At 39.5% G+C, this 13483-nt stretch overlaps 1 protein-coding gene across 1 annotated transcript in view; it reads right to left on the bottom strand.

Annotated features, from left to right (window-relative positions):
• cnot1 (CCR4-NOT transcription complex, subunit 1) overlaps window positions 1-13483 on the bottom strand; it is a 220410-nt gene that overhangs the window by 164455 nt on the left and 42472 nt on the right. The window contains 5 exon segments of the mRNA XM_072279270.1: window positions 350-476; window positions 5204-5372; window positions 6144-6347; window positions 7637-7691; window positions 7783-7851. Coding sequence (XP_072135371.1) covers window positions 350-476; window positions 5204-5372; window positions 6144-6347; window positions 7637-7691; window positions 7783-7851 — 624 coding nt within the window.

Genomic DNA, 13483 nt, shown 5'->3' with positions numbered 1-13483 from the left:
TGCTTCCCGCGCTGAAATGGATGACGCACAGGTAATGACCTCGCATGCGTTAATGGCTTAACAGTGGCCGTGACAGGGAATGAGGAAAGGTGCAGCTGACTCATATCACCAAATCATATCGCTTCCTCGCGGTCCGGTGGTTGGGGACCTCAGTTCTATGGTACATTATTGAAGCAACATGGTTCCCAGCTGCAAAATTACAAAACTAAGATTGCAGAGCAGAAGAGCAGCAATGAGCATTGAGTACAAAAACGAAGGCACACCATATTGAAACTGTTCTTAGTTTAATAGCACAACTTCAAGTTTTTTGATATATTTGCATGTTCTAATTTGCTAGAATTATGCTTACCTGTAAGGAAATGCCATCACTCAGGCCTGAATGTGTCCGAGCCATCATTCCCAGTACCCTGGCAACCTGAGAAGCTGTCACTTCCCGAACCCCAAACTGCAAAATGATTTGACGGCATTCTTCAGCGCTGCAAAAGTAGTTAACATTCAGATAGTGAAGTTCTCCAAAATGCAATTTTTTTACTTAAAGTATTAAACAAAAGTAATGGTCTACATTCAAAAAGTTAGAAGCAAAGTTGCAATTCCTGTTGGAGTACCTTTGATTGTCAATGACATCTTTGTAGAGTACCAATACCCCCTTCACCCTAGGAAGAGAAATTTTAATTTGGAATACTATGAAGGGAAGAAGGTTTGACTCTCTTTAGCTGCACACAATCAAGTAAAAGCTATTCAACTAACAATTCTTCTGCAGGGCAGAGATTTGGTTCAAGTTACAGCACCCTAATCATGATAGTAGGTTACAAAACACCCATATCAACCACAAGCTATCTCTATAATCTGCAGTAAAATACCTTGCAAGGGGAGAAACTGACAATACAGTTATACTTTATTTGCATAACATTGATCTTGTGGTGAATCATCTGTCCTGAAATGCTGAATGGAAAATGGATGGATAGATTTATCATAAGACAATAAGACATAGGAGCAAATTAGTCCATTCGGCCCAATGAGTCTGCTCTGCCATTTCATCATGGCTGATCCATTTCCTTCTCAACACCATTCTCCTGCCTTTTTCCTGTACTGTTTCACACTCTATCCAATCAAGAACCTATCAACCTTTTCCTTAAATACATCAGATGACCTGGCCTTTAAACGGATTCCAGATTCATCACCCTCTGGCTAAAGAAATTCTTCATCTCCACTCTAAATGGATGTTCCTGTATTCTGACGCTGCGCCCTCTGGTCCTAGATTCCCCAGTATAGGAAACATCGTCACCATATCCACTCTATCTAGGCCTTTCAACATTCGAAGGGTGTCAATGAGATCTCCACCACCATCCCCACCATCCTTCTAAATTCCAGTGAGTAGAAACCCAGAGCTATCAATCGCTCCTCATATGATAAACTTTCATACCAGAATCATTCTTGTGAACCTCCTCTGAACCCTCTCCAATGTCAGCATACCCTTTCTTAAAATAAAGGCCCAAAACTGCTTGCAATACTCTGAAGTCTCACCAGTGCCTTATAAAGCCTCAACATTACATCTTTCCTTTTACATCCTAGTTCTCTTTAAATGGATGCTAACATGGCATTTGCCTGCCTCACCACTGATTCAACCTGAAAATTAAGCTTTAGGCAATCCTGCACAAAGACTGCAAAGTCCATTTGCACCTGAAATTTTAGAATTTTCTCCCCATTTAGAAAATTGTCTCTGCTTTTATTCCTTCTACCGAAGTGCATGACCCCACACTTCCCAACACTGTAATCCATTTGCCACTTCTCTGCCCATTCTCATCTTCCTACTTCTGCAACCTCCCTCTCCTTCAACACTACCTGACCCTCCCCCATCTCTGTATTGTCCGCAAACTTGATCACAAAGCCATCAATTCCATAATACAAATCATTTTAATATAACATAAAAAGTGGTCCCAACACTGACCCCTGTAGAACACCATTATTCACTGCCAACCAGCCAGAAAAGCCCCTCTTGATTCCCATGTTTTGCTTACTAATAGTCAGCCAAGCTTCTATCCATGCCAGTATCTTTCCTTAATACCATGTGTTCTTATCTTGTTCAGCAGCCTCATGTGCAGCACCCTTTCAAAGACCTTCTAATGGAGTCATCACCTGTCCTCTTTTTGGCCTGATGATTATCAGACCATGTGAATGAAATGCACATAGTCGGAATTCTGCCTTAAAAGTACAGGTGGCATGAATTATTACAAATCGTAATGTAGCACTGTGAATTCAGTTATGGCCATTTCAAATGGCACACGATGGTGTTGGAAAAGTTTATTAACCCTTTAGAATCAATCAGGTTTATCACCGGCATCTGACGTGACATTTGTTAACTTAATAGCAGCAGTTCAATGCAATACATCATCTAGCAGAGAAAAAAATAATATAATAATAATAAACAAATCAATTACATATACAGAATAGATCTTTAAAAACACACAAAAACAGAAATAGTGTATATTTTTAAAAAGTGAGGTAGTGTCCAAAGATTCAATGTTCATTTAAGAATCGAATTGCAGAAGGGAAGAAGCTGTTCCTGAATCGCTGAGTGTGTGCCTTCATGCTTCTGTACCTCCTACCTGATGGTAACAGTGAGAAAAGAGCATGCCCTGGGTGCTGAAGGTCCTTAATAATGGACGCTCTATTTTCTCTATTTCTGTACAAATATGACCCAAAATGTGATCAGATCTTCATGCAAGTCCTAAAACTAAATAAAGAGAATCCAATTAAATAAATAACACAAGAACTTTGTACTTGTTCATTTATTTATTGAGAAAGATGATCCAATATTACATGTATATGTTGGAAAAAGATGTGAACCTCTAGGATCAGTTCATTTAAAGGGGAAATTAGAGTCAGGCATTTCAATCAATGGGAATACAATCAGATATGAGTGTGGGAGGCCCTGCCTTATTTAAAGAACATAAACCTAGGTCTTCACTATCCAAGTCTGAACTTCACCACACAGATTTCAGGAAGTGTGCCATGCCTTGATCAAAGGAGATTTCTGAGGACCTCAAAAAAAAGTTATTGATGATCACCAGGCTAGAAAAAGACACAAAACCATTTCTAAAGAGTTTGGTCTCCACCAATCCACAATCAGGCAGATGGTGTACAAATGGAGCAAATTCAACACTATTATTACTCTCCCCAGGAGTGGTTGACCTCTGTTGCATTGGTTAATGCCAGTGTTCATGAGTCTACCATCAGGCAAACACTGAAAAACAATGGCCTGCATGGCAGGATTGCAAGGAGAAAGCCACTACTCCTCAAGAAGAACATTGCTGCCTGTCCAAATTTTGCTAAAGACCATGTGGATAAGCCAGAAGGCTACTGGAAGAATGTTCTGTGGACAATGAGTCCAAACTAGAACATTTTGGCTTAAATGAGAAGCATGTTTGCAAAAAGCAAACACTGGATTCCATCACAAGAACTTCATTCCATCTGTGAAACATGGTGGTGGCGGAGTCATAGTTTGGGCCTGCTTTGCTGCCTCGGGATCAGGGTGGCTTACCATCATTGATGGAGCTATGAAGTCGGAATTGTACCAGCAAACTCTACAGGAAAATGTCAGCATATCCGTTCATGAACTGAAGCTCAAGAAAAAGTGGGTCATTCAGCAAGATAATGACCCTAAACTCACTCAGTCTATCACATGGTCAAAATAGAAGTTTCACATTTTGGAATGGCCAAGCCAAAGTCCTAACCTTAATCCTATAGAAATGTTGTGAAATGACTGAAACAAGCAGTTCATGCAAGAAAGCCCAGCAACATCCGGGAGTTGAAGCAGTTTTGTAAGGTAGTGGCATAAATTCCTCTAAGCCGATGTGCAGGACTGATCAACAGACACAGAAATGTTTGGTTGAAGTTATTGCTGTACAAGGGGGTCACATCAGTTACTGAAAGCAAAGCTTCACATTGTTTTCCCCGACAAATACATGCAATATTGGTTCATTTTTCTCAATAAATAAATAAAGTATAATGTTTTTGTGTTGCTTATTTAATTGGGTTATCTTTATCTAATTTTAGGACTTATATGAAGATCTGATCACATTTTAGGTCATACTTATGTGGAAATGGAGAAAATTTTAAAGGGTTCGCAAATTTTCTAGCACCACTGTACTTTTGCGACACAACTTTACCACTCAGCCGTACTCGTGAATTTATTTACAGTTAAGAACAGGAAAAGCAGACAGGTAGTACCAGAGGCTACTCGTGGCACCAGCAAAAACTTGTGCACAGGTTTTTAGCAAGAAATTTTTATTTTTTTCTTTTGCAGAGGAAAATGTCAAAAGTTGTGTAGATTGGACAGCTGGCCATTTCCACATATGCTAAATAGAAAAGTAAAATGTTTGCACAAATGATTTCAAGACAAAATGTGAAATTGGAATTTACAATATAATGGGCCACTTGGCCCACTGGAATAGCACTCAAAGCTCTTTGTTTAGCTTTGAAGTCTTACCTTTCAAAATGTTCCTACCTCCCCTTAAAGAATCATTGCAAGATTATCCTTCAATCATTGCCTCTGGCTGGTCATTTATATCCTGATACACCAATATTTAAAAAATCTAACTTCTTTTCATTATTCTTCAATTATCCAAGGTTTTTAAATTCAAGAAAATAATACTGTAAGCTGTTCATAGTTTTGAATACATGTAATTTGGAGCCCTTGCTGGTGACAATAGCTTTGCTGATTTCCTTTCAAAATAAAGTACCAGTTCACTTCGTATTATACTCCGTATACATTGAGGACAGGCAGACAAGTATTCCAACTGCTGTCTGACACTGAGCAAATTATAGTTTGCATTAACTATTTATTTTCTTAAATGAAATTACTAAATACCTCATCCTTTCACCCTAGACTTTCAAGAAGTTCCAACAAATTCCAAGATATATCACAATTTAAAATTGATTGCTTTTTAGTTTATTCACTATTATTAATGTGGCCCATTATTAATAACCTGTAATTCTGGCTTCATGTTTATAGAGAAAGCAGTTTTCTAGGAGAGGACACAAACATACAAGGAACTACAGCAGAAAATAACACTTTCAATGAACAACCTAGTAGGGAAATACTTCAAATTCCAAGCAGAACTGGCTGGTCTAACTTGTAACAATGCTTGTAGTATTTAGAATTCATCCCTCAAATGTCAGTAACAAGTACATTTTTACATACCTTGTACAAAAGCTGTAGCCTACTTCTTGCATAAAATCTGCTAGTGAGCTGTCCATCATTGTCTTCACTATCCCTCCCGAATCAGACAGAATCCTATCCATCAGAATGTCCCGTTTTTCAGGATATAGCAGTGGTGCAAGCACCACAGGACAGCGCTCTTGCGGAAAATCTGGTACAAAAAATGAAATACATCAAGAAAATAATAACTTGGATGTGTAAACTGTTTAAGAAATTAATGGGCCAACTGAAGTCCCTCCAAAGAATTAGGTATATTCATCTCGAAAGCATATTTCGTAACTAATTCCCAACAAACATTGAACATCTGCTAACTCATATGAGTCAAGTCATTAGAAAGACCATCCAAGCATCAGTCTCAATTCCTACTCCCCCCAGTGCATCAGTGCCCTTGCCTTTCCATACCTATCTAACATGCAAAGGGATAACCTCATTCGTTTCTCCTCAATGATGCAGGGATGGAGTGAATTAAATACTTAAATCTCCCTATTCTGTGCAAAGGTGACCAGAGCACATGGAAACCTGCCTCAGAAGTTATTATACTAAGCATGGAGTTTGCATCTCCAAACTTTTCAAGATTAGACATAAATTATTCCATATTCACACTTTTGTTAAGACTTCTAAAAACCCTAGAAAACCAAAAATAAAGCAGCAACAAAAACAAATAATACATTAGGGATATTTAAGAAGCTCTTAGATAGGGACATGGATAATAAAAAAATGCAGGGCTAGGTAGGAGGGAAGAGTTAGCCTGATCTCAGAGTAGGTTATAAGGTCAGCACAAATTAATGGACCACGGGGCCTGTCCCGTGCTGTTCTACCCTACAGCTATATGCAATTGTTTAAACTATCCATGCTTCCGCATTCTGGTACGGCATTTTCTCACCACCTCAGTCAGAGTATCCTATAACCATGTTTTGCTTACCTCTGCGCAATGTTTTAAGGAAAGCGTCAATCTGTTCCTGCCCAACACCGAATGCTCCCTTTTGCCCGAAAAGAAGGTGGGACAGGAGCAGGTGCAGGACTTCTATTGCAATATCCTGAAAGCCACCTTCTTGGTTCCCACTTACGTCTGCGTCTATGTAAGATCGCAGAAGATCTGGGAGCTTCTGTTTCACAAACTGGAGAGCTGTAATTGGAGAGAAATGAATGATACATGGGCAAAACTTATCCATTTGTGCCTCAATATTTAAACCAGCATTTCAACCAACAGGTGACTGTATAAAGTATGTTAGCCCTACAAGTTCGCAGATCACCAATAACTTTGCTGAACCTTCTATTAGTGAAGGTACTGCTGGGAAAGTTTTTGCTAACTAGAAGGGTAAAACATTTACAAATTGACACAATCTGGGGCATTTCAAACTAATGCAAATTACCATAACAAGGTATCCTGTGAAGGTCTGAGCTGGTAAAGAACAAACCATTTAGAATGAGCAGTAGTGGGAAGGGCAATTAAACTCTCTCACAAACTCAAGAAAATTTACATCATACACAGCTAGACCAATCACTTTTTCATCCAACCTTTTTAGTGAAAAAATTTTGCTTTAAAAGTAGTTTTTCTTGTAAAATATAGCCGTTCTCTTACTGTTGAGTCAATCCCAGAAGAGAAAAATATTCTTCATTCAGAACCTACCAACTTGAATTAAAAAGAAAGCTGACTCTCAGCAATTTAAATTTATAGCTACATAATACTAAATCTGATAGATACAAACTGAATGAACACCAAAACAGCCTCCATAAACTGTAACATCAACTCATTCATTTTCCAGAAACTTCCACAAATTCAAACTATTAATGTGAACAGCCCCAAGGAGCTGGAAGGAGACTTTTTAAACTGGAATTTACAATGGTTAGCTACTCTTAAAAGTACCTTCCACACATTGGCAATAACTAAAGTGCACTGTAGAAATAAATTAGATGAGCGAAAATCACCAGTTTCAAGTAGTTCTTTCCACTATCTACAGTGAAGGTAATTAACTAGTCATATTGCATCTGGAAACTGTGTACTGCCAGTTTTTTAACCAGACCAATCTGCTTAAATTAAGCAGTTACGCAAATCAAGCATAATCACAATCCAACTCCCAAAGAAAATTCAGTTTTGCCTGGGAGAACCTGGAACTAAGTTTATCAACTGTAGTTTCTTATATACTTACAACTTCACTTCTACCTGGCAGTGCTGTTGTAACTTATTTTTAAAATCTCCACTCTAAGAATTCTTGAGCAATTAATTCAATTTATATCTAGGTTTGTGTTCTACACAATGAATTAAACAGAGGTTAATACTTCATGCCACGAGTGCTATCACCCTAATAGTGTAGATGTAGCTAAGTTCAGGTGAAGTTTCCACATACAACAAATTTACTGTTTTTTTAGCTTTCAAATACAGGTTGAAAATATTACTATAAACAAACAACTCACCAAACCCTCGCAGATCTGAGCTAGAAGAATTCAGCAAGGCGAGGCCAAAGATAACCTGAAAGCCCAAAAATGAAAGTAGCTTAGTTTATGTTGACAGTAAATTTTAAAATGAAGAAAAACAAGAAGTCTGTGAAACTACAAATTACCTCTTGGACCTTGCTTAACTTGAGCACTTTACTAAGCTGAGTAAACAGGTGGGGCGAAGGTTTCAGACTCTAAAGTAGAAACAGAAACATAGGTTCAATTAGAACATAGAATAGTACAGCACAGTACAGGCCCTTTGGCCCACAATGTTGTGCCGACCCTCAAACCCTGTCTCCCATATAACCTCCCACCTTAAATTCCTCCATATACCTGTCTAGTACTCTCTTAAATTTCACCAGTGTATCTGCCTCCACCACTGACTCAGGCAGTGCATTCCATGCATCAACCACTCGCTGAGTAAAAAACCTTCCTCTAATATCCCCCTTGAACTTCCCACCCCTTACATTAAAGCCATGCCCTATTGTATTGAGCAGTGGTACCCTGGGAAGAGGCGCTGGCTAGCCACTCTATCTATTCCTCTTTATTATCTTGTACACCTCTATCATGTCTCCTCTCATCCTCCTCCTCTCCAAAGAGTAAAGCCGTAGCTCCCTTAATCTCTGATCATAATCCATACTCTCTAAACCAGGCAGCATCCTGGTAAATCTCCTCTGTACCCTTTCCAATGCTTCCACATCCTTCCTATAGTGAGGTGACCAGAAATGGACACAGTACTCCAATTGTGGCCTAACCAGAGGTTTATACAGCTGCATCATTACATTGTGACTCTTAAACTCTATCCCTCAACTTATGAAAGCTAACACCCCATAAGCTTTCTTAACTACCCTATCTACCTGTGAGACAACTTTCAGGGATCTGTGGACATGTACCCCCAGATCCCTCTGCTCCTCCACACTACCAAGAATCCTGCCATTTACTTTGTACTCTGCCTTGGAGTTTGTCCTTCCAAAGTGTACCACCTCACACTTCTCCGGGTTAAACTCCATCTGCCACTTCTCAGCCCACTTCTGCATCCTATCTGCAATCTTCGACAATCCTCTACACTATCTACAACACCACCAACCTTTGTGTCGTCTGCAAACTTGCCAACCCACCCCTCTACCCTCACATCCAGGTCGTTAATAAAAATCACAAAAAGTAGAGGACCCAGAACTGATCCTTGTGGGACACCACTAGTCACAATCCTCCAATCTGAATGTACTCCCTCCACCACGACCCTCTGCCTTCTGCAGGCAAGCCAATTCTGAATCCACCTGGCCAAACTTCCCTGGATTAGACAAAAAGAAAATAAAGCCTAAATACAGGTTTCCCCCGCCATCCGAAGGTAGATCGTTCCTATGAAACGGTTCGTAAGCCAATATGTCGTAAAGCAAAGAAGCAATTACCATTTATATGGGAAAATTTTGTGAGCGTTCGCAGACCCAAAAATAACCTACCAAATCACGACAAATAACACATAAAACCTAAATTAACAGTAACATGTAGTAAAAGCAGGAATGATATGATAAATACACAGCCTATATAAAGTAGAAATACTTCTCTACAACGATTGCCTGCACAGATCTCCTCTGATCTGGGCCGACAATTACGTGCTAGGCGGCACCTAATTAATTAGCATGTTTATTTCGGCTTTTTTCTTAAAAGATGTACTGTGTGCCTCCCGGCTACCACTGCGTTCTTCGCGAATCAGTACAGTATCTGTCCGGGGCCCGGGTGTTGGGGTGGTGGGACACGGGGGTGTCATCTCATCGTCAATCAGGGCAGGCTGCTCATCTTCTCCTATGACTGCCCACCTCGATGTCGAAGGTCGAGGTTCGTCGTCTGCTGTGGCTGATGTGGAAGGCTTGCTTGACTGCTGAGCCTCGCACATTTCTCTATCATACAGTGCTTTATAAGGACTCAAATCATCCTGCAAATATCTCCTAAACCTATGCACCCTTTCAAAACTAAAGTCCTACTTTATCACTGCAGCGAAAAGCTCACGCAGTTGCTTCACTTTCTGCATTTGGTTTCGATTGTTATCCTTTCCTCTTCCAATTGCATCAGCTCTTCATCTATCAGTTCTTGGTCATGGGATGCCAAAACCTCTTCAACATCATCTTCGTCAACTTCCACAAGCCAAGCTCACTTTGTCCTTGCTTCATTCACCACAATCGAAATGCTTAATTATGTCTAGTTTTACACTCAGTGTAACACCCTTACTCTTTCAGGCTTTTCCGACACCTTTGAACTCATCTTGCTAAGGGCTGCTCAACGCAACATGTTTAAGCAATGCCGTTCCGAATCTGGGGCAGAGCGGCTGCTCGGGGCGCGCTGCCTTTCTTCATAACAGTGAAAACACCTTCTGAAAGCGAAAACAGGGTACTAATGCAGGTCTTTCGTAACAGTGAGGTTTCGTAAAGCGAAAGTTCGAAAAGCAGGGGACACCAGTACTACAATTGAAATTTAAAAACAAAAACTGAAATAAACTACATCTGAATCAACTGTAAAACAAAGGATCAACTTTTCAGGAAGCAGGACAAAAGCCCTTCAACAGAAAGTTATGCCCAAAACAATAATTCTGCACATTTCTAGCATTTTACTGGGAATCCACCGGGATTCAAGTTGATCATTCACTAACATTCACTTCTGATCATGAAGCTTCCTTAAACTCAAAGGTACTGCATACTGTACTTTCCTCTGCAAACTCTTCATATAAAACTAAATGAAACAAATTGATCAAAATAATAAAAATCTGATAAATAGGGCTTCATTATCCACCCTGCTATTGACCCCAGCTAGATGCACTTTTTCTTCCCAGAAGTTAATCATTTCTGTCATTCAAAAACATCGTGGCTGATCTTCTACATCAACACCATTTCTCTGACATTCCTCATATCACCCGATTCCTCAAATACCCAAAAATCTCTCATCTTCAAATGTGCTACAGTTCTCATAGGTACAGAACTCCAAAAATTCACATCCCTCAAAGTCATGAAATCCCTTCACTTCCTCCTCTTCCCAACCCCTTAGTTTTAGATCCCTTAGCCAAGGGAAACATCTTCTTTGCATTTACCCTGTTTGAGTCCCTTCTATGTGCTTTGCACATCTCAATGCCTTCTTTAGTCTAGGCATCATCTGACTATATAACTGTAGTTATATAACTATCAGTCTATTAATCATAAAAAGAACATATTTATCCTTATATCCAAACGCTGTAGCAATGAAGAGCTGGCCTAAAGTACTGAACTCTCTGACACCCCACTAACTTCAGTTTGCCAATACTCCTACTATCTGCAACCATCTTTCAAATCATGCTGGTCTCTTAGATCCATAAACTCAAAGTTAACAACTTTGATTGGGAGTTGCTTGAAAGTTTTCTGTAAATCACAGTATACCACATCTATTGGCTCCTACCTTATCTTCTCTAATATAAAAGATTCTCAGAGAACTTCAATAAATCAGTCAAACATAGTTTCTATTCCATAAACAACACACATCAAAGTTGCTGGTGAACGCAGCAGGCCAGACAACATTTCTAGGAAGAGGTACAGTCAACGTTTCGGGCCGAGACCCTTCGTCAGGACTAACTGAAGGAAGAGCTGGTAAGAGATTCTATTCCATAAATTCTTTGGCAATTATAATAGTTCGAAGGCTTTATTTTGTCAAATGCAGTCAGAGAAACAAATTGTTGCCTTAACCCCAGTACAATCTAAATCTTCAACAAGCCTCAGCATAACCCAACACCCATGACAGGAGTTACTTATTCAAGTCATAAAGGAAGGTTTGCATGAGTGATCTACCATCAGAAACTCAGTAAACACCATTCTGCCCTAGAGCTGTCCTGCCATTCAATACCCTTGTGGCTCTCTACACCAAATACCACATTGCCCCTCTTTCCCTCCGTCATTTTATGTTTTGTGTTTTATATTTGTTTATCTCCTTGTATGGCCTAAGGTCACAAACCCCAATGGATCTCAGTCCAGATCTCTTGCCATGTAATCCAAGATTGTGACACCTCATTCTATCCACTTCAGCCTGAAATATTTTCCACACAACCAGTCTAGGTATGTCAGAACTTTGTTACCTTCAATTAGATCCCCTCCTGTTCTTCTCATATTCAGAGTGATTACAAACCTAGTTGACCTACTCTCTCCTCATACGGTATTCCTACCACGCCAGGAATCAGTCTGGTAAACCATGTTTTATTCGTTTTCATTAGACAAGAACAAAACTGCATTTAATAACACATGTGGTATTGCCAAGGCTTCATGTAACTGAATCTGCATTCAAATCCTCTTGCTAAGAATGGTTCCCTAACACAATATGATGGACTTGACCTCGAAAAACTCCTTTGTGAACTTGCACCTTGCTGTCCACCTGCAGCACATTTTCTCTGTATTCCACACTATTATTTTACCCTCAATGTACTGTTGTAATGAATGGTTACGTGGTGTGATGTCATGTTTAAATTTAGAGAAGATTCAATGTTCAATCTTTGAATCTAATCAAGACTTTCAAACATTGTGGGGACTTTTTCTGAATTATTTTCAAAACCTTTGATTTACTGTTAAAGCACAGATGACGACTAACAATCTTTTCTCTTTTATTCCTACTAATCCGCTGCGTGCGGTCTTGGTAGTGAGTTAGATTTTTTATATAATAAAATTATTATTTTTCAATGTTACAAACTAATTGACTCGTACGAATATAGGGTAAGGAGTCTTTATATGCTATTTAGTTTAATGTAATTCTTAAAGTCCTACAAATCATTTCAAACACCATCGTCTCATTCTGAAAACACCACTTACAAGGGCGACATAGTAGATATAACTGAACAAATACCAATAACTTGGGACCATCTAGTTGAAGATTCAAATGTTTCATCCTTCAATAATTCAAGAATCAACAATACCAGAGGCGAGAACAGAATCCGTCAACCCACCAATCATTTGAGGCAATGCATTAGTAATAACAAAATGAAATCAGGATATGATCCAGCAAGAATGAGACAAAGCAGTGAGAGATGGCAGACAGCTAAACTGCAAGAAAAGGATGTTTTAATTATAAACTGCAAAGCAAACAGAGTGGGAAGATATCAGAATCAGACTCAGGTTTATTATCACCAGCATGCGACGTGACATCTGTTAATTTAGCAGCAGCAATTCAATGCAATATCTGATATAGAAGAGATTTTTAAAAATGAATAAAATAAAAATTACAGTATACATATATTCAATAGATTAAAAAACATGCAAAAAAAACCCCAGAAATACTATATATTAAAAAGGTGAGGTAATCTCCAAGGTTTCAATGTCCATTTAGGAATTGGATGGCAGAGGGGAAGAAGCTGTTCCTGAATCACTGAGTGTGTGCCTTCAGGCTTCTGTATCTCCTACCTGTTGGTAACAGTGAGAAAAGGGCATGCCCTGGATGCTGGAGGTCCTTAATAATAGATGCTGCCTTTCTGAGACACCGCTCCCTGAAGATGTCCTGGGTACTTTGTAGGCTAGTACCCATGATGGAGCTGACTAGATTTACAACCCTCTGCAGTTTCTTTCAGTCCTGTGCGGTAGCACGCCCCCCCCCCCCCCGCCCATACCAAATAGTGATGCAGCCTGTCAGAATGCTCTCCACGGTACATCTATAGAAGTTTTTGAGTGTATTTGTTGACATGCCAAATCTCTTCAATGAAGTATAGCTGCTGTCTTGCCTTCTTTATAACTACATCAATATGTTGGGACCAGGTTAGATCCTCAGAGATCTTGACACCCAGGAACTTGAAGCTGCTCACTCTCTCCACTTCTGATCCCTATAAAGGGT

This window comes from Mobula birostris, chromosome 15, assembly GCF_030028105.1.
Source record: "Mobula birostris isolate sMobBir1 chromosome 15, sMobBir1.hap1, whole genome shotgun sequence".
In the NCBI taxonomy this organism is placed as follows: domain Eukaryota; kingdom Metazoa; phylum Chordata; class Chondrichthyes; order Myliobatiformes; family Myliobatidae; genus Mobula; species Mobula birostris.
This window is presented reverse-complemented; position numbering and strand designations above follow the sequence as displayed.